This window comes from Phaenicophaeus curvirostris, chromosome 18 (genome assembly GCF_032191515.1).
Source record: "Phaenicophaeus curvirostris isolate KB17595 chromosome 18, BPBGC_Pcur_1.0, whole genome shotgun sequence".
Lineage (NCBI taxonomy): Eukaryota > Metazoa > Chordata > Aves > Cuculiformes > Cuculidae > Phaenicophaeus > Phaenicophaeus curvirostris.
Genome location: NC_091409.1, coordinates 7,387,178 through 7,407,370, shown reverse-complemented (window position 1 = coordinate 7,407,370; position 20,193 = coordinate 7,387,178). Strand labels below are relative to the sequence as shown.

The 20,193-nt window shown below is 48.9% G+C and overlaps 1 protein-coding gene across 5 annotated transcripts in view; it reads left to right on the top strand.

Annotated features, from left to right (window-relative positions):
* Positions 1-20,193, top strand: part of MYT1 (myelin transcription factor 1) — a 66,577-nt gene that overhangs the window by 10,266 nt on the left and 36,118 nt on the right. For all 5 annotated transcript variants that reach the window (XM_069871675.1, XM_069871679.1, XM_069871678.1 and 2 more), the window contains exons 2-3: positions 11,351-11,451; positions 19,764-19,818. In XM_069871675.1, coding sequence (XP_069727776.1) covers positions 11,351-11,451; positions 19,764-19,818 — 156 coding nt within the window. The remainder of the gene's footprint in view (positions 1-11,350; positions 11,452-19,763; positions 19,819-20,193) is intronic.

Here is a 20,193-nt window from a genome sequence, read left to right as displayed (position 1 = left end):
TTCCTTTTTTATTTTGAAGTCAGCACGTTAAAAAAAATTGCAATGTTATTTTAATCAGACGAAATGAAAGAGCAAATCAGAGCGAGAATTTTAATCTGCCCCAAGCAAAAATGCCTTGTACATCTGTCATGTCGGGATTAGTGGAACTCTTTAAAGAAGCTGAAGACTTTTTAAACAAAGTATTAAACATTTGTGACCTGATTTCCATTCTTACAATATTCTCATTAATAAGAGTGCAGGCTGAAAGACATCTGTTAGGTCTTATTTGTTTTAAGAATATTAAAGAATAAGAATGCTGGAGAGTGGGAGGGGGTGGAGGAAATCTAAATGTGATATTTAGAGCCAAATCTCTAAGCTGTAGTTTTCCAAAGTGATTCTGTTTTGAACTTAGGGCAGGGTAGGGGCAAGGCAAATCTTGGAGCATCCAACTTGATGGGCTTTGCTACATTGTTGGTCTTGCTTGGTCGGTTGATGCTGTTAGAGCTTGGGTGATGCTTCTCCACAGGCTGTGCGCTTTGCCTGCTGCTCCATCCCTGCTTCAGCAGCGGAGAAGGGGACAACACTGCCTTCCTGAGATCTAGTCTGAAACAAAAACCAAGCAGAGATGCAGCCTTAAACAATACCCAAATAAAACTTATATGTGTGTAGCACCTGCACTCACCCAGTGCTGCCTTTGACCAGCCAGAATATGGAGTAGGGAGGGGGTGAAAAAGCCCTCCTTGGGTTTGCTGCTTGTGTTTTGTTAGATGCGAAGGCAGTTAAAGTAAATGGCCCAGCTTGGACCCTCAAGCAGGGGGGGAAAAAGCCAGGCATGTGTTCCATAAACTAGCTGAAAGAAGCCTTCACTATTAACACGGGTATATGGTTTAAGAGAAGGTTGCTGTCGACTGCAATCTTTGCATCTTGTTTATGCTTGCTGGGTAAAATATTAACTAAAGCATCTGAACATAAAGTTCTGGTGTGAAAGAATATCAGCAGGGGAGAGCCATATGGTGCCAGCCTGCTAACAAAATACCAAACGCTGGAGATTCCTTTTTGCAGAAGACTGAAAACTCTCGTTCCCATACATAATACATGAGTTCACGCCTTTGATTACTCTAAACATTAGTCCAAGCGGTACAGGCGTCTCTTTGGAGCGAACACAACTTAGGGCACGCAGTTCCCTTCCCTCCTCTTCCTTTACATAAAAGAAATCGATGTTGAGCTGTTAAGATACAAATATCCAATATGCTGTAAGACAATATGTTTCCAAAACTGCTACGTAAGCTGCCTTGCCTCTAATTAAATATAAACTGCAGTAGAGACTCAGGTTTCTTCATTCCTTCGCTTGAAACCATTTGGCAAGCGTGTAGTTTTCCTTAGGACAGCATCTGCAAGCCAGGTCTGCGCCCGCTTTGGGGATGCCACTTGGTCCTCGTGGGCGTGATCAGACCTTTCTGATTGATGCCGAGGACCATAATCGTCTCTCTGAGCAGCAGCTCATGGGAGTGTTTACCTGAATGCTCCCTGCGAGTCAAGGAGCCAGGTGTATTCAACAGCAATGGATTCAACCCCCACATTAGGATCCCCCGGTGAATATTATTATAAGGTACAAGAGATGGCCCTGGGGGAGCTTTCATGCATAGTGTTTAAAACCCAAGGTATTGCTGGCAAAATCTGTAGGTAACGCTCTGAGCACTTCTGAATTTCTTTTTTTAAACAAGTCCTCGAACCCAACAATTTGATGTTGAATAACTCTGCCTTTTGCTTCTTGCTGGGCTCCCAAGGGTGTCTTGTTAGGTTTTGTGATGAGTACCCAATTACCTGTGCATACAAACAGTCACGTAACACAGGGGAACCTCCCAAACAGCTACCTTTGGTTAATCCATGGGGCCTCAGGTGTTTCAGAGCCAGACCCTCTCACCTTCCCTGTCCCTGGTGCCCTCCAGGTGGGCAGAGGCAGCTCTGGGGGGTGGAGGGGAATGTCTGGCTGGCATTCATGGGTTTGGGGTCAAAGCTTGCATTTGAGCCACCTAGTGTGGCTCTTGGACGTCCAGAGTCCCTTGGAAGAACATCAGGTTGAACACTAAAATGCAGAACTGGGCTTTCCTTTTGTCATTGCTGGAGGGACAATTGGAGGGATTTAAAAGATGTGTAGATGTGGTGCTTAGGGACATGCTTCAGTGGTGGACTTGGCAGTGTCAGGTTTATGGTTTGACTTAATGCTTTTCCTACCTAAAAGATCCTGTGATTCTGAGGGAAGTTGTTTGATTTAAGTCAAGTGCATTTGGAAATACAGTGGAGCTCAAAGCCTAAGCAAAAGCCTTCCCAGGGGACATCTGGCCATTCCATTTCTCCCTCCTAACCCAGACCCCAAGCACCTGAGTGTGAATAAGAGAAAATAAATTAATTCTCTTTCTCAGTAAAGGCAAAAAAATTATTTGTGAGGAAATCAAAAGCTGAGGGTGAGGGATCCTCTGGGTAATGTTATGTTGGGCAAAGTTAGCCCAACTTGAGTGGCTCTGCAGAAAGGAAGGAAAGTTCATGCCTCTGAAAGCTGATGTGGCCACGAGCATGTCTGGACTCACAGCTTCTCCTGGCGATGCATGCGTTTCTCCTCCATAATTTGGAAGCTTTGGATCTAGTGAAATTCTGGCAAGTGGAGTTAAAGGTTTGTTTGTTGCTCTCAATATTTTGATGTAATTAGTCAGCGAGCGACTAGCTGCTTTTGCCCAGAGAAATGCTCTCTCCAAGAACACGAGTGACAGGAAAGGATTAATAGCCTTCTGGAGAAAGCTGCTCTGCTTTTTTTTTTTATTATTTAAAAGAAGGAGAAGAAGGAAAGAAAAAAATGTGCCTGGGAGCCATGTTGTTGCTTTAAAAAAACATGACAGTCTAAACAGTTAACTTTGCCTGCGGTGTCTCAGAGGAGCATGGAGTTGTCAGCTCCTCTTGCACATCCCCTAGAAACTTTCAGCTCCCTCCTGTCACTGAGCGGCTTTCCTGGCTGCCGGGGAGCCCGGTTGGTGCCGTGTTGGAAGAGCTACTCTGGCAGGTTGGCTGCTTCCCCGCCGCGCTTGCCTACCAAGCAGGGAGCATTGCTGAGGGGAGCAAGGACACCCTGTCAGAAAGGGGAGGATTGGGAAAAGAAGGTTTGGAGGAGAGAGAAACATCCCGCTTACAGGGGATGAGCTGATCCTTGGCTGCAGGGTCTGGGGAGCGAGTGCACCCCTGGGAACTTTAGGCATCCCCCACTCCCAACTTGGTATTGAGACAAAATTGATGCAGCACAGGGGTTCATCCCATGCAGGTGCCTGGAAGGGGCTGAAAGCTGCTCCAAGAGCAGTGCCCACGGGCAGCCAGCTGCTGCTCCATCCCTCCTCCTCCTCTTTGTGCCAGGTTTGGATTCACGGGCAAGCACAGGCTGCTGTAGGAAGGACAGAAAGGCATTGCTCGCCTCGAAGTTCGATTACACGGGATTTGCAGGAGTGCTGAGTGGTGACAGCAGGGCCATAAACTTAATGTATTTGATGATTCTCCTCCTTTTTGAGCAAGTTGTGCACAGCAGCCATTCAGCAGTGATAATCCTGGGAGGCCGTGACACTACCACGGGCAGAGCTGCAGAGGAGGGTCCTTTTTAATAAAGCCATTTGAAGGGTTGGCTCGATCACCTTGTTTTGTGGCAGGCACGTGCGTGCCCCTCGTCTGGGAGGCTTGGTGTAGAAACAGGCTTTGGAATATGCCGAGCCTGTGCCACGAGAAGGGATGCTGGTGGGGGATGTGGAGGGCTGAGAGGCAGTGGGCACTGTGCAGCGCTGCCTTTACCCCAGGGGAGTTGCTGCTGCATGATGATCTCACCTCCTTTTATGCCTTATTGCTTCTGTCTCCCTGACTCCATATGACACACGCTTACGTGTCAACTTTTCACTTCTTATATGGCAGCAGAGAGTAAAGGCTTAATATCGTAAAGACAAGCTGGCAGCGGGGAAGTAGCCCACTTAGTCATCTAACTTTGCGTCAGAGGCACTGCCAGCCTCTTCCCTGGCTCTTCCAGGCAGCTTCTCCCTCCTCTGCCTGACCTGGTGTCAGATGTGGTAGAAGTCCCCATCTGGAAAAAACACCTGCTTGAGCAAATGCTGTCAGTGCCCCCCAAGCCAGTACCCCAGCTTGAGGGTTTGTGTCCCTCAAGCACCTCAGGATCCCAGCTCGGGGCAGCAGCAACGTGAGCTTTTGTAGGTTTTTTGCCCAGAACTCGGAGAGCAAGTCTAGAGGAGACGACAAACATGATCCAAGGGCTGGAGCACCTCCCATTTGAGGACAGGCTGAGAGAGTTGGGGTTGTTCAGCCTGGAGAAGAGAAGGCTCCGGAGAGACCCTACAGCAGCTTCCAGCACTGAAAGGGGCACCAGGGAAGCTGGGGAGGGGCTTTTGGTCAGGGAGCACAGGGATAGGACAAGGGGGAATGGTTTAAACTGAAAGAGGGGAGATTGACATGAGATCTTGGGAAGAAATGTTTTGCTGTGAGGGTGGGGAGGCCCTGGCCCAGGTTTCCCAGAGCAGTGGTGGCCGCCCTAACCCTGGAGGTGTTCAAGGCCAGGTTGGATGGGGCTTGGAGCCCCTGATCCAGTGGGAGGTGTCCCTGCCCATGGCAGGGGATGGAACTGGATGGGCTTTGAGGTCCCTGCCAACCCGAACTGCTCTATGATTCATGAGGCCAAGGGTAAGATCCCAGAGCAGATTCAAATTAATTTGGGCAGTGACAGTCAACAATGGGGCATCTCCAGGGTTCTAGAGCCCAGAGAGAACTAAATATGTAGATGACTAAAATGATAGAGGAAGGATAAGTCTATATCTCACCCATTTCTTCTACTATTTCCCTACACACTGAAAGAAAAAAAAAATTCTATATTTGCTGCCCAGAAACAGGTTTGGAGTTGAACGATGCATTGCCTTGTCCCAGGATAGCCTCTGTAGCTGGCTTCCTTGTTATTTCTGTATCTGAAGAACCTAATTTATTATCTTTGCTTTATGCATTTGGCTTCTCCCCAGCACACAGCCGTGTACCCCCCTCTGCAACCACAGCACTCGGGCTCACTTTCCCTCTTCTGTCTCTATGAACAAACTGATGATGGAGCAGCTTGGACATAAGGTCAAATAATTGAGCTGGGTTGATGCATCTGACTCTGTCCATCCTGTCTGGGAGTTTCTCCCTGTGAGGGTGTAGAGCTGCAACCCATGCAAATACGTGGTTGTTTTCCACTTCCAGGGGGCTTCTGCGTGTCAGCAACATCATGGGGAGGGCTTTACAAGACAGAAGATGTTCTTGTAACCTCATCCTGAGCCATCAGGTCATTCCCTTTAGCAACCACACATCTTAGAGTTGTTTCCTTCCCCCAGACCCAAGAAACGTTTATCCAAAACCACCTCTAAAAATTCATCTGTGCTGAATTCTCCTGCTGGTGTTTCGACACATCGGCTCCATGGAGGCTTTCGATTTGATATGAAAAGTAATTATTACCAGGGTGCAGTTTAGCAGTTGTGTTTTACAGTGCTGGTAAGGTTAAAAGAAATAATAATAATAATATAAGAAAGACTCAGCCAGAGTAACTGCCTGCAACGTGCTATTTGCATTTTTAAGGAAATACTTCTTTGAGACAGCTTGGGTGAAAGGTCGGCATTTGCATATAAATGGAAAAGAAAGTGTGTGATGCTGGAAGTTACATCTATATTATTTTCTCAGCAGTGAGCTGCTGTTTTGGAGATTAAGGGATGCAGTTTGCATTTTGCTTTTATTGAATAGAGGAGGTACCACGAAAGCCAAATTAGAACGAAATAATGAGGGAAATGTGCAAAAAGAAAGAAGCAGCATCCTGGTTCTCCGAGATGCTCTCCTGCGTGCCTGACACGTTACACGCCTGTTTGCACACGCGCCAGGCACAAGCAGATGAGCGTCGCTGAGCGGGGCTCCCTCTGCACGCACTGAAGGGTGGATGCTGGGGTCGAAGCCGGTGGCAGGAGCCGTTCACGCTGTGGATAAGCGCGGCACAAGGGAGGATGCTGGCGCTCATTGTTTGGAAGTGATAAGCCAGGGCTTGCTTGATATTTTATTTCTTTTCTTCAATTATTATTATTTTGTTCAGGCTCAGGCATGTTTGGAGAGGAGTTAATCAGCAGGCTCCTGTGAAGTTCCTGCTATTGCAGTAGGACGATACACTCTTTGGGCAACTCTTAGTGGCTGGCAGGGTGAGGGCAGGAGGCAGAGGTACCCGTGGCTCAGGTCTTGCTCTCGTCTTGGAGGATGCCACCATCAGCCAAGAGCTTTTCCAGGCCCTGCTGTTGCCCTGAGCCTTGGTGACCCCAAAGGGGTTCTCCAGTGGAGAACCTCATCTCTTTTCCCCTCTTGTTGGTGGCCCTGTTCATCATAATCAGAGCGGCTTTGCATTTTAACAGCTCCCCCAAGGAGACGGGGGAAGATGGGATGTTGACCAGTGTTTAATCTTTCTGATCAATGTAGTTAAGAACAATGCACAGACAGCAGTGCTACTGTGGGGATGAAGCACTCGCTCCTCTCTTGAGGAGTACACAAGTGATACAGGAATAGAAGATGAAAACCACCTTCTTTTATACCTTGTGCAGCCCTGTTAGTGCGCTTCTGCCACTTTGCTGAAGAAAAAAAGACTCTAATAAAAAGTCTTATTAACTGCCTGTGAACACTGGAGCATGAATATTGCTCTTAATGAGGAGAAACTGTAGCCTCATTTGCTTCCTTTGCATCGCAGGTGCACTGAGGGCTTCAGCTCCAGTAGCTCTGGGTGATACAGAGAAGCAGGGTGAGATGTTGATCCTTCCCCAGTGCACTTTGTGGCTCAGTGTGCAGAGCTGCGGGGCAGGTATGGAGAGAGGACCCTGGCTAAAGGATGGCAACACAGCTGTTGCAGGGGTCTGGATGTGCTTGGTCCCACACTAAGGTGATGACCATGCCCTGCTCCTCATAGATCTTTAACCAGCCGCTGACCCCCACTGCTGAGGGCTTTGCTCCTTCTGCAAGAAGCAGGTGTAGGTGCTTCTTCCCTTCCTACTGCGATTTGTCCTCATGTCTGGGAAATCTGAATCTTCCTGGGTTTAAGCCAGTTTTTTCTTGTCATATCTCAGGGCCACAGGAAAGGGATGATTCCTTTTTCCCATCAAGAACCTGGCAAAGGGAGTCCAAAAGCATTTGAAGTTGCTAGGTATCATGGGGCAAAGCGTGAGCTGGCACGGCTGAGGGACCCACAGGGGCTGACGCAGCCACCTGGGCAGAGGTGGCAGCTGGTGGCATCAAAAGCAGGATGAGCCAAGAGGTGAGGTGGCATGGGGCCAGGAAGGAGGATGTGAGTCACTTGTGCTGCGTGCAGTGCTGGAGGAGGGAGCCAAGGCAGGGGATGCTCCCTGGGCTGCTGCCTGGCCCCTGGGCTCTGCAGGAATGGCTGGAAGGAGGGTGGCAGTTTCCTGTGGACAGAGAGATAGTGGCATCGTGCTAGTGACGACCCGTCTTCCCAGATGGTAACCCTGGAGCTCCCCTCCTCTCCTCTATGCCCCTAGGACTCTTGGAGCTGAGCAAGGCTCTATGTGGCTGTCAGCAGCGAACACCTCTGAGCTGTGCTGGTGCTGAGCTGATCGCTTAGCGGGTCAGCAACACGCACCGTGCTGCAAGCGTCCGTTTGGCAGTGAAAGCATTAGAAAGGTTTGATCCTGCTGAAATCAAAACCCTTCCTTTCCTTTGGGTGAGGGGAAAATAAAAGATCAGACAGTGTGCATCACAGATTTCATAACCTTTGATGTTGCAGCCTGAGGTTTGGTAGCACAGTGGGTTAAGCCAGTGTTGTGTGTTTGGGATTAAAACTTCAGCTCACTGGTACGATGAGCTGTTGGTCTCCGAACAGGCATGCAGTGCAGCAATCCAGCTCTGCACTCCAGTGAGAGGGGGCACAGCTGGGAGTGAGGCAGGGATGCGGAGCAGTGAGCTCCAGGCTGTGGGAGCAGGATGTGCTGAGTCAATGTGATGGTGCTGCCAGGAGACGGGAGCAGCAGGAGGCCGATCGCTTGGGTGAGCTGCCCCAGAGAGCAGCCCAAGGCATAGGAGCTGGGATGTACATGTCCCTCGTCAAGGACCATGATGTTTGTCAGCTTGCATCAAGTAAGAGTTACTATTAGAAGTACAGGTTGGTCATGATTCTTGCATGTGCTGGATTCCCCACGTACTAGGGGAGGATGATCATCTCCCAGTGTTTGCTCCGCATCCAGTGGGATTCACCGGCTCCCCACTTTGGTGCTGGTGCAAACACAGTCACGGGGTCCCCACAGCTCAGCCCCAGCTTTATAGCTGCTCATGGCTCCTCCATTTCTCCTTTTAAAGAAATTAACTCTTGGGGGCCTGGCCTGTCAAACTCCCCAGGTGAAAGCATCAAACATGTGCTTGGTGACTGCCAACATCCTTTCCAAGTATCTTTAGATTAGCACGTGAACAACAAAGAGCCGCCCATGATCTAATTGGCCCTGCTGCATCTCCCATCCATACATCCCATCCTAACTGATTATTAAATCATATTTGCTGATAAGTATGAGATGTAATATCTATTACACAGCTGTTAAACCTCAATTAATATGTTTTAATGATCAGTCATTTACTGTGCAATATACAATTAACATCCGGTATTAAATCTTAATTTAAATGCATGTTTTGGAAGCTAAATTTGAAGCACTGAACATAGCTGTGCCGCAGTAAACAGCGATAATTACATTGAATAGCTGGTATTTCTCTGCCCTGAGAGGGGCTTAAACCAACACTCCTGGCATCGGGGAAGAATGGAGAAGAATTGCTAAAGAAGCTGGGTTCTGCTTTTTCAGTGTATTTTGATCCCTATGGAGGTTTAATTCATCTCCCTGGAAAGAAGCACCCTGATTCATAGCTGAAGCACTCCTGCTTGCGTGAAGCCTGAACCGGCAGGCGCTCATGCAAGGAATTGGCTCAGAGGAGTCTTTTCTTCATAGAATCATAGAACAGTTTGGGTTGGAAGGGACCTTAAAGATCATCCAGTTCCAAGCACCACTGCGTCAGGCTACTCAAAGCCTCCTCCAAGGCTCATCCAGCACTTCTTGGCAAGGGCTGAACAAGAGCATGGGGCAATCGATGGTTCTGCAGGCTGGGTTGGGATGTGCTGAGTCCTAGGGGCTGTGCGAGTGGGTTCAGTGGTGCAGGAAGGATCTGATACCGAAGCCTTAAGTCAGAGATAAGACTCGCATTGCCTACTGGAAGAGAAGCCCTCACAGCACCATGGGTTTGAGGCCATGTAGCAAAGCCAATTCACTTGTCTGTGTTCTCCAGGGCAGCGGTTGGTGTCTGTAGAGAGCAGTTTGTGTGGGTGATGTGCTGCAAAAGGCATAGGCGTTAGCCAGCAAGCAGTGCAGAGTAGGTGGAGGAGCCCATGGGTGTCTCTTGTAGCTTAGAGAAGATGAAAAATTTGAGGGTGAAAGTTTTTTTTTTGTAATTCACATGAAAGATGGGTTCCAAAGGATGCTCTCTGGTCCCTGGCACTGTGGTGGTGTTGACTCTGAGAAGTGAGCCCGTGTTGTCTCATGGGACGCTGAAGGACCCAGCCTGCTCTCAGCACGTTGCTGCCTTGTTAACTCAGCTTTCACCTTTCCCATGAAAAATGTGCCTGAACAAAGATAAAAAAAAATCTTCCTCTCTTTTTCTTTTCTCGCACTTGGGGAACAAATGAAGATTGATATGTTTTTCTTCTAGTCTTTCAGTTTAAATATACAGTGATGCATCTTATTAGGAAACAAAGCCTTAACCCTGCATCTTTTCTTGAAGGAACCTGTCTCTCACCCTGTTGCTTTGCCGCAGCAGATGTAACCTCCCCATATATTTGGAGACAGGGTGGTGATGCTCTCGCAGCTGGGAGGCAGACCACAAAAGCAAGGACACGTATGGGAACTGGATGCCACCCAGGCAACCCCCTCCTGCAGTGTCTTGTCCCTCCTAGGTTTCAGATCTTCTTGTTTGGAGTTGATGAGGGTGACCCAAAGGTTTCACAGAACTTGCTCATTCATGCCCAGATTTCACACAACTGAGATCTGACCTTGGCCAGTGGTTATTTCTAAAGGAGCAGTGGACAAATAGTTTCAAGGTTTGGGAATGAACCTGAGTCAGAAGAAGACAGACTGATGTTTTAGTGGTGGACTGTCATAAAAGTTGGTGGGGAAAACCAGCCTGACTGAGGGACCCCAGTGTGTGATCCAGTCCTGACTGGGTGGGGGGTGCTGAGGATGGAGGTGGTGAATTCCTCTGGGTTGTGAAAGTCTGGCAGGGATCTATCGGAGCAGCTGAGCATCTGGGTTATTTTTCGAGAAGGAAGGGATGACAGGGCTCCCAGCTGTGAGCTTTGACTGCCCCAGGTTCATGTCAGGAAGGGAACCCAGAACATGCTGTTCCCTCTAGGATCTACTTCCCATGGGCAAACCTTACATTTAAGTCAATATTCCACAAAGCCCCTTGGGTGGCCCAGGTAGGGGTTAAAAGAAGCATCCTTCAAGTAACCAGTGAGCTTCCTTTCTGCTGAACCCAGGGTCTGGAGATGAGGTGGAGAGGGCACGGCCAGCCCAGCCGTGCAAGCTGATCCTCTCTGGAGACCTGATGCATTTAAGCAGCATGGAGTAGAGGAAATCCAATTCGTGTGTTGACAGAGCTGCCTTTGCCATCTGAACCAGGCTGGGCAGAGGGACAGGAGCGGGCAAGAGGGGGCTGAGCTGGTGTGGCCAATGGGCCTTCACCCTGGCGGAGGCTCTTCACCCCAAAACACAGCCCCTTCTGCCTCCTCTTATTCACAGGGGTGAAGGCATGGGAGGCTGGGGTGGGGCTCAAGGCAAGGACAAACTGGCATCTTGGGGCAGATCTACCACAGCAGAGAATCCCTTTGCCAGCTGCCGTGGGCACTGTGAGGCTCCTGGGCTGGCGCTGGTGGCTGCTTTGCCCAGCCCATCAGTGACACTCACTGCTAAAATCATATTTGCCACCTGAGGACCAAGCTGAGCAGCACTGCACAGCGTTTGGTGTAGGCTGAGAGCGCACACGGGCTGCCCCTGCAGGCCCGTTAGGTCTCTGATCCTTCATTTACCCTAAATGTGAATGGTTCACAACTGGGGCTCTTGGCCTTGGAGTGGCACCATGAGGTCCTGCTTGGGCATGGAAACCCTCAGGCAAGGCTTGAATGGCCACTAAAGAAAACAGGCAGGGAATAAATACTCAGTTATCACCTCTGTTTGATTCTGCTCATGGGGTGTTGGGCTGACTCTGCATCCTGACCTCGTGTTCCTCTTCTCCTCCCTAGAAAATGAGTTTCGGGGCGAGCTGCTGAATCAGAGGTGGACCTGCGGAGAGAAGATCAGCAGCTGTGAGGGAGCCACCAGCCTGCACGGCACACGCATCAAGGTGAGCAGAAAGCCCTTGGTCCTCCATGAACATGTGGGGTTTTTTTAGTATAGTGAGCCCCTACCCCATGCACTGGTCACAGGACAAGGTCCACGTGCTGCTCCAGCCCTTAAGGACCAGGTCCTGGGGAGATGGAGCTTTTCCAGTACTCAAAGCAATGGGCAGGATTTGGAAGTCTCTGTCTCCTTGTCGCAGCTGAACCTCCTGTATCATGAATTGAGGCAGAGAAGGCTTCCAGCTGTCAAGATTTGGCTTTGGGTCCAGATAGTTAAATTCTTCCTTTCCTCTCTAGTCTCATCCTTCAAGGATGGCTCAGATACGGCTATTTAGGTCAGTCCCAGGCTTGTTAAAATGGGCCCTTTCTCCAAGGCGCCGGCTGGTCGGAAGAAGCCCCTCATACGCCAGGTGAAGCTGTGGTGCCTTTGGTGGAGACAAGTGGGGCATTCATCCTCACCGGGACCCCGCGCAGCTCCTGGGGGCTCAACAGAGCCGCTCATTTACTGCTGCAGCTGTGGCTGATGAAAGAGGTCCAGCCAAGGCTGTCAAACCTCCTGGCAGATTCACTGCCAGCAGATTAGGAAGCTTTAATTAAGCATAGAACTGGGCTGCTCATTACGCAAATGGCACTTCCTCTCCCATTTGGGCCTCTTGGTAATGAGGAACCATCTCCGATGGGCTGATGGACCCACCTGGCCAGTGGAAGAAGCCTTCCTTGAGTGACTGATGTTACCGACTCTTCCTGTATCCCCAAATAAACTGATCCTTGGGAAAACCCCAACCCAGCAAAAATCCACCTTTAGAAGCCATCCTTCTTCTCTAACAAGCTGTCAGCTGTGAGCAGGTGTCGCCAGGAAAGCTCACACCTTCTTAGAAAGCAGAGTAAGCAGTTGTTGCTATATTTAAAGTGAGCTCAATTAAGGCTTTTCTATTGAACCTGCCAAATAAGCACTTAGATTAGATTTAATAAGATTGTTGTATGTTAATAAAGCAATGATTACAAAAGGTAATATTCCCAGTACCTGGTGCTCATCTAGTGCTCTGCCTCTGCCAAGCTCGTTTCTAATATTAACTGTTTCTGGCAACCCTCAGCTTTGCTTCTCTGTGTTTTAACACAGGGACTGGTCTGGAGGTGGGAAGGGAGGGGGAATCTGAAGTGGGACCAGGAGCTGGGCAGCTGCAGCTTTTGAGAGAGGTGCCTGGAGGTGGTAGAGCTGGTCCTGCAAAGCCAGGTCCACAAAGGGTCACAGAGTGGGATGCCAAGGGTACGCGAGGGCCTGATCCTGCACATCTCTGGCTGCAAGACCGAGCCTGTCAGCCTGAGGTGCTGCATGAGCAATAGATGAATTCTGATTCTTTGCTATAAAGGCCAAATTAAATTTGAATAGGAAGGGGGTGGAGGAGGCTGGCTTTGATAAAGCTATCACCACGTCTCTGTGAACTGTTTTCCCCACGTGTCACTTTAAATCCATTTTGGCAAATATTTCTTTGCATATCAATGCACTAACATATTTATTTTCTGAAAAGCCGGATAGAATTCAGGATAGTTTAGGCCTTGATATTGTATGTGTGCACAACCCTTTTCTCTCACAGCGCGGAGAGAGGTCTTGGTCCCTCCTTAACCTTTGGATCTGCACCATGTGCGCACACTTGTGTGTGTGCTTATAAATACACATTGTATTTAAATGTAGTTTTTCATGCCAGTTACAGTTCGTAATCCACAGGATGCGCAGCAGTGAAGGACAATGGGATGTGGGGCACGTTTACTTATTTATTCTTGCCTATAAAGAAGCCCAGGCACAGGATAAAATTTCCCATGACAGGTCTGAAATGAGATCTCTGAAGAACGCTGGGGAGAGGTGCTCTCTGCATGGAGCCAGCTGAGACTGTCCGCATGGATGCTCCTGCTTGAGCTCGTCCTGGACCACGGGGGTTGATGGAGAAATGAATCTCTCTCTGATCTTCTCTATTCTCCTGTGCCGTGGTCAGCAAGCTGGGGATAGTGCTAAAGAGCAAGCAGGCTGCTCTTAGGACAGGTAGGGCTGATGCTAGTGGGGCCACCAGAGCATCCCCCCAGCCACAAGCACCAGCTGCTGGACTCCTCTTTGGAGCTGTGCATGTAGCTTGCTTCAGCAATCCCCATGCATCGTGCCACTCGAGGATAATCTTATGAAAAAGGCAGCTTATTACCAAGCTTGAAAACAATGAGGTTGAATTGCGATATATTCCACCCCCACCCCTTCCCTCCTCGTCCTCTTCTGGCGTAAGAGCTGCTTGCGTGTACGGAGGCACTTAGGTCTCTGCGGGTGAAATGTTGTTTGGATTGCATGTAGGAGCACTTGCAAATGGTTAAGAGGAAAGTATATGTCAACTTAAACTACCGCATATGAAATCACCCCAGCGTAATTCTCGGATGTCAGCGCTGCGGAGGCACATGATACAGCTGCGCCTGTGTCAGATGTGATGCTCGGGAGCATCTTTTCTGGTCCGCTTCACTTGTGCGGAGGTGCCTCTGCTATCGCTACAGAGCATTAGCGCTCGGTAAGCGTTTAATTCACAGCGTTGCGGGGTTTGAGGTGGGGATTGGACCCCTTTCTGCAAATGAGAAGTGACAGCATGGCTTCAGGAGGAGGCTTGTGACACAGCTGTAATTTTTAATTCGAGGTGGGTACAAGCTGTGGGTTTGCATCTAAAGATGTCAAGGCAAAATCCTCCCCCGCTGAGTCCAAGCCTGAGAACACCACACAGGGTGTCCTTTCCTGGAAGCAGTCTGAGAGCAAAACACAGACGGTGGTTTATTCAGCCGAGGATGGGACTCACAATAGGTGGAATGTCAGGAGGATTTAAATCAAGCAGCAGGGAAAGACCCTAAAGGAAGAAGGGGAAAAAAACCCCACCCTAACCTCAGAGTGTGGTTATAAAATAGCAGCTGGGAGCTACTACTATTGAGCCTTTCATAAAAGAGAGGGAGACCCTTGATCAAGGGTTATTTCTTCCTCATTTGTTTAAAAATTAGCAGCTAGAGAAGGTCCAGCAGGATGAAGCCTTCTTCATTTCCTGCAATGACTGATGATGCTGCGGCGCTTGGCAGGGATTGATTTGGAGACCCAGAGCTGGGTCTGCCTACCTGTATTCAGCCTGCAGCAGCCAAGGGAGGATTCCTCGTGGTGTCGGGGAAAAGCTCTTAACAAAAAAAAGGCAAAGGGAGGAGAAACCAAGACAGGCCATTCAAACCCATCCTCAGGGGGTGGTGGGTGCTGAGGGGAGGTTTTGCTGCCTGGCTGTGATTTGCCCCGCTGCCTGCATCCAGCTGGATCCTGGGGTTTGTCCCTTCACTGGCTTGCACTGAAAATACGCTCCTTGGGTAGGACAGCAGCAGCAAACAGTGTAAATAAAGCAGCAAATTAATCTTCCCTGGTGAGAACTTGAAAGCGTTTGCTGGGACAAGGTTGGTAATGCTGGAGGTTTAACACACTGTGCCCTTCTCCCTTCCCTTCTCTCATCCCGGCTTTGACCCCAGGTCTGAAATAGGGTTGTGGGGGCTGGACTGTCCTCTGTGCGTGGCCAGGGTAGAGTGACGTGTAGTGGGGTCCTACCTTGTCAGGGCACTTGGTGCTGCTTTCTTCCTTGAGGAGCTGAAGAAGAGGCTTTTGGGGCCTGGAAGAGGGGGAGGACTAAGTAGAAAACCCCCGCTCAGTACTTCTGTAGGCAAAATGTTATTTCTTCTGGTATTCTCCTCCTCCTGCTTTACCAGCTGCTAGGCAAGTTTTAGGATTTGATTTATTTAACTATAAATAGAGGCTCTGTCTGTCTGTCTCTCTCCAGCTCAGACACAAATGGCATTTTGCAATATTCACAAATAAGCACTGATGGAAGCTCTGCTGCCTTCAGAGGAAAACAAATACTCCCGCTGAATCCTCACCTCTCTTTGTCCGGCTGAAGGCTTTTTCAGTGTGTGTATTTTCACTGAGCTCCGTGGTGCTCTTGAATACGTATAAAGTATTACCGCTGACCGTAGGGAATTTCAGTATGGTCCTTAATGGCATATTTGCACAGAGCTGTCGAAGCCCTGGTGCACCTGGGCATCAGCTTAGGGGAGGATCCTGCCATTTTATGCTAGCACCTCGGTGTTCCATTGGAAAAGAAATGTGTATTAAGATAAGAAAGAAGACAAAAATATCAGCCCTGTGGGTACTTCATGAATTCAGACTTCAGATCCAGGCTGGTGTTTCTGTGCTGTCTTGCTGTATTCTTGGCAGCGGAGTGAGATGGTTACTGTATGAGCAGACTGTGTTACAAGTCACATTGTACTCGGGTTAAACTGTCTTTCAGGTTTATCTGTCTAAACCTCATTGATTTAGATTTGCAGCATCAGGACATTGTCAGCATAGCTTGTGTTACGCTCATGTTGGGAAGCTCCTCTGCCCTGGGCAAGCATGGTAGGGAAGAGCCCTAACACCATGGCACCTTTAGGGAGAAGAGGTAAAAAGGAGGCACCCAGAGGTGAAGTGATGTTCTCAAGGTTACTCTGACTGTCAGTGGCAGAGCATTGAGCTGAATCCTGAAGTGAGACCCAGCATGAGGTCCTTTCTGCTGCATCATCCTGTGGTGTTGGATTAGGAAACCTGTTAGGTGCTTATTTTGATTTAATGTGAGTTATAACCCAGTGCTAAGGTAAGGAGGAGCAGTATAAACCTCTGTCTTTTCCAGCTGGACTAACATGCTCTGAGGCTGGCATCTGGCAGCAATCATTTATTTGCCGGTTTCCTTTCAGATTGCTTTGTCTTCCATTCAGAGTTAAAATAATAAGTGAAATCCAGACAGCTTCTCAGCCTGGCGATTATGCAGGCAAGAGAGAGCAAATGAAAATGCCCCATCAGTCTCCAAGACTGCAAACATGCACTGTGTGACCTGAAATTTTGCGTTAAAACGATCTGTCTAGAGGGCTTCTTGCTGAGAAGGCAAACAATAAAGGACAGTGGTTTCATGTAACCTTCATGCATCCGAGCCCAATAACCACAGAGGCTCCAGAAGCGCAGTAATGGCCACGTCAGTGAATTTAAGTTGCCTGGGAGGAGCATGGGGCTGAGCTCAGAAATGGATCTTTTTCCTGGTGTTTCTGCACTTTGGTGGGAAACTAAGATATCTGAGGGTGCCTCTGCTGTTGATTTAAGTTAAGAAAAGGAGCCTGGTAGTAGAAAACAGAGTCTAGGAGTGCAGAGCCCACCCCATCCCCTCTGGTGCTCTGTGCTACGCATTTTAAGTACATGGTGGTGGAGCTGTGTCAAGTTCTCTAACCAAGTAACGAGGTCTTAACTAAAATCTTTGGGTCTGGAGGTTGTTAGCTTTTAAGAAGGCTGCTGTGTGCAGTATGCCAGGCAAGGCAGCCTCTTTGGCTTTTCCACCCTTCAGTCCTTCGCAAGGGTGAACCATCCTTTCCGTAGGTGACTCCTGGCCCCTCTCCCACACGGTGACAGAGTATGATCCTGTCTTCCCAGGATATTTGATCTTGGTTTGAAAAAGGTGTTGAAGGCAAGGGGAAGAATTGCTTTGTGAGGTGCTATGGTGTAGTGAGGAGCCTGGGTGTTAGCTCAGACATGACACCTAATTTTTTGAAGACAGATTTGACATGAAATTGGATTCTCCCCCATTTACAGGCACACAGCTTGTCCTTAAAGGGCAGGGTTAAGAAAACTGGATTTTCGCTTTGCTTTTCCCCCGTGGGGTCCCAGTCCTTCCTCTTTCTTTGGCTGATGCTGGCATGTTGCAGGCAGTACCCGTTATGTTTCCCAGAGCCTGCCCTCCTCTACTGCTTTGAATAATTTAATCTACAGGAAACCCATATTGCCAAGGCACCAGTCCAACATGTGCCAATTCCCTGGGAAAACTGTCAAAAACAGAAAGAAAAAGCCCTCTCTGAAATGCATTCTGGTTGGAGGCAGGCTCCCAGCAATCAAACGTATTAGTGGTATTGTCAGCGTGCGGCGGCGGCATCGGCTAGCTCACTCGGCGCACGCCGGCGTTGAAAGGCTCATAAATGTAATGAAGTCCCTTTGACACCTGCTCCTCTCCACACTTTAAACGGGAGCCATTGGTCCGCAGGGAACCGGAGCTTTAAAAATAGAAATTATAGTAATTGTCTGCTGTGTTATTGGGAAGATTGTAATAAACGTGGAGCACAACACCGCGGTGCCACGAGCTGAATGCTGACAGGATGCATAAATTGCTCCAGGTCTTGATTTTTTTTTTTCCCTTGTTTTTTCCCCTCTCCAATCTCCCTGTCTAACAAATCACATAAATCATTGTGCATTAATGCTGTGTTTCTGGAGGGCAGCAGTGGAAGGGAGAGAGGCACTCGAGGAAATTTCATCCTTCCCCTTTGAGGTGTTTTCAGCTGTGGTGTCTCGTTGTCTGGAGAATTCCATACCCTCTCCCTTCCTGTCCAACAGCTGCTTTCCCTCCTAATCACCCGCAAATCTCAGTGGAGATGAGAGAGGTCCAAACCCAGGGTGATGGGTGAGGACCCTCTGTAGCTTCTGCTGGGAACTGCAAGAAGCAGCCATCAAGAAGAGGTTTCAAGGCACAAGTGGGGATGCAGTGGCACATGTCATGTGTGCATTTTCCCTATGTGTGTTCCACAGCCTGCCCCTCAACCAGAGGGAGCAGCCACTTGTGTCCCCTCGCTCTGTGTCAGGGGTCTGGGAGGATTGGCCATGGAGCCTTCTCATTTAGGGGTGGCGCAGGAGCTAGGACTCCAGCTAGGCCTTGTTCAGGATGTTCCAAAGAACATGTGTCAGAGAGAATTTGTTTAGTATGTCAAATCCCACTTAGAAATGGTCCTTCCCCCTACACTCCATATTCTCTCCTTCCTGTTATCCCAGGAAGAAATCATAGAGTCATAGAATCACCAGGTTGGAAGAGACCCAACGGATCAAGTCCAACCATTCCCATCAAACACTAAACCATGCCCCTTAGCACCTCGTCCACCCGTCCCTTAAACACCTCCAGGGAAGGTGACTCAACCCCCTCCCTGGGCAGCCTCTGCCACTGCCCAATGACCCTTTCCGTGAAAAATTTTTTCCTAATTTTCAGCCTAAACCTCCCCTGGTGTAGCTTGAGGCCATTCCCTCTCGTCCTGTCCCCTGTCACTTGGGAGAAGAGCCCAGCTCCCTCCTCTCCACAACCTCCTTTCAGGTAGTTGTAGAGAGCAATGAGGTCTCCCCTCAGCCTCCTCTTCTCCAGGCTAAACACCCCCAGCTCTCTCAGCCGTTCCTCATAGGGCCTGTTCTCCAGCCCCCTCACCAGCTTCGTTGCTCAAGTGTCCCAGACCATAATACTGTAATAAACCTCATGTTGTCTTGTCCTCAACCTATGGGGCTATGATCCATCTCCCTGCTCTCACTCCTGTCCTCTGTCCCCCGTTGGCATTTGCTGCTAAATGCTCCTGCATCCAGAGAGAACATCCGTGTTGAGGGTGAGATGTTAAAGCAGCTCTTTGACCACTTTGATGACTTTATTGACAGGTTTTATCAAGTCCCATTTCTATCATTCTGGCCATGCTCTTACCCTGCCATGAAGGTCCCTTGGTTTTGCTGCTCTCATCTCCGGGCACAGCCTGATTTCAAACGTTCCCCTGACACTGGGCACCAACCCAGAGGTGGCCGCACTTCAGCCTTCCGTACCTCATAACATGTTGTGATGTTTAATTAATATCAGGCACTTTGAAGTCCCAGATGTTACTCATTCATGGCCATATTCCCCACAGACCATCCTGTTTGATGTCCACATTGCAGGAGTTATTTACATGTAATCCTCCTTGTGTCAGATTTAAGCAGAGAGGAGAGGTTGCTCTTAAGGGCACTACATGAAAAGTTGCCCTTCCTGGGTGTGAGATCAGTTTGGCTGCGTATTTGGAGACTTCTGCAGGATGAAATGTGCTGGCGACTCACCCAGGTGCTCACAGCACTCCTGTAGTGTAAATCCAGAGAAATGGGTTCTGCTTTTCACGAGTGATATCTCAGATGCAGCCGGTTTCCATCATGGGCCATGACATCTGGGGTTTTGTCCCTTTGCAGTACCCAATCAGCAGAGAATCCTTGTTGTGTCCCAGCATGTGGAAATTAATTTAAGGTTATTAGATTTGGGCACTGTGGGTTGAACAATAAAACCAAGGCAAGAAACCTCTGTCTCAAAAACATGGGAAAGCTTTCCCTGCCACACAGGTATTTACATAGGGGAAAAAACACGTGTGAGGCTGTCCCTTAAGAATAATTTTCTTCTTATCTTTCAACAATTACCTTTTCTTTCCATTCCAGATGAGTTTAGAAAATGACGATAAGAGAGCACGTACGCGATCGAAGTCTATCAGAGGTGAGCACCTGGTTATCCTGCAGCACGGGGATGTAGAGACCTGAGCTTCCTGCACTTTGCTTATTCCAAGTGGGCTTTGATTTTTTCAGGTCCAGGCTTTAGTCTTTAAGTTAAGAGAGTTGGGGACACCTTATTGTGACCTTTCAATACTTAAAGGGAGCTGATAAGAAAGATGGGGAAAAACTTCTTAGTGTGGGGCTTGTAGCAATAGGAGAAGGGGTGATGGTTTTAAATGAAAAGAAGAGAGGTTTAGACTGGATATTAGGAAGCAGTGTTCTCCTGTGAGGGTGGAGAGGCCCTGGTCCAGGTTGCTCAGGCTGCCCCATCCCTGGAGGTGTTCAAGGCCAGATTGGATGGGGCTTGGAGCCCCTGATC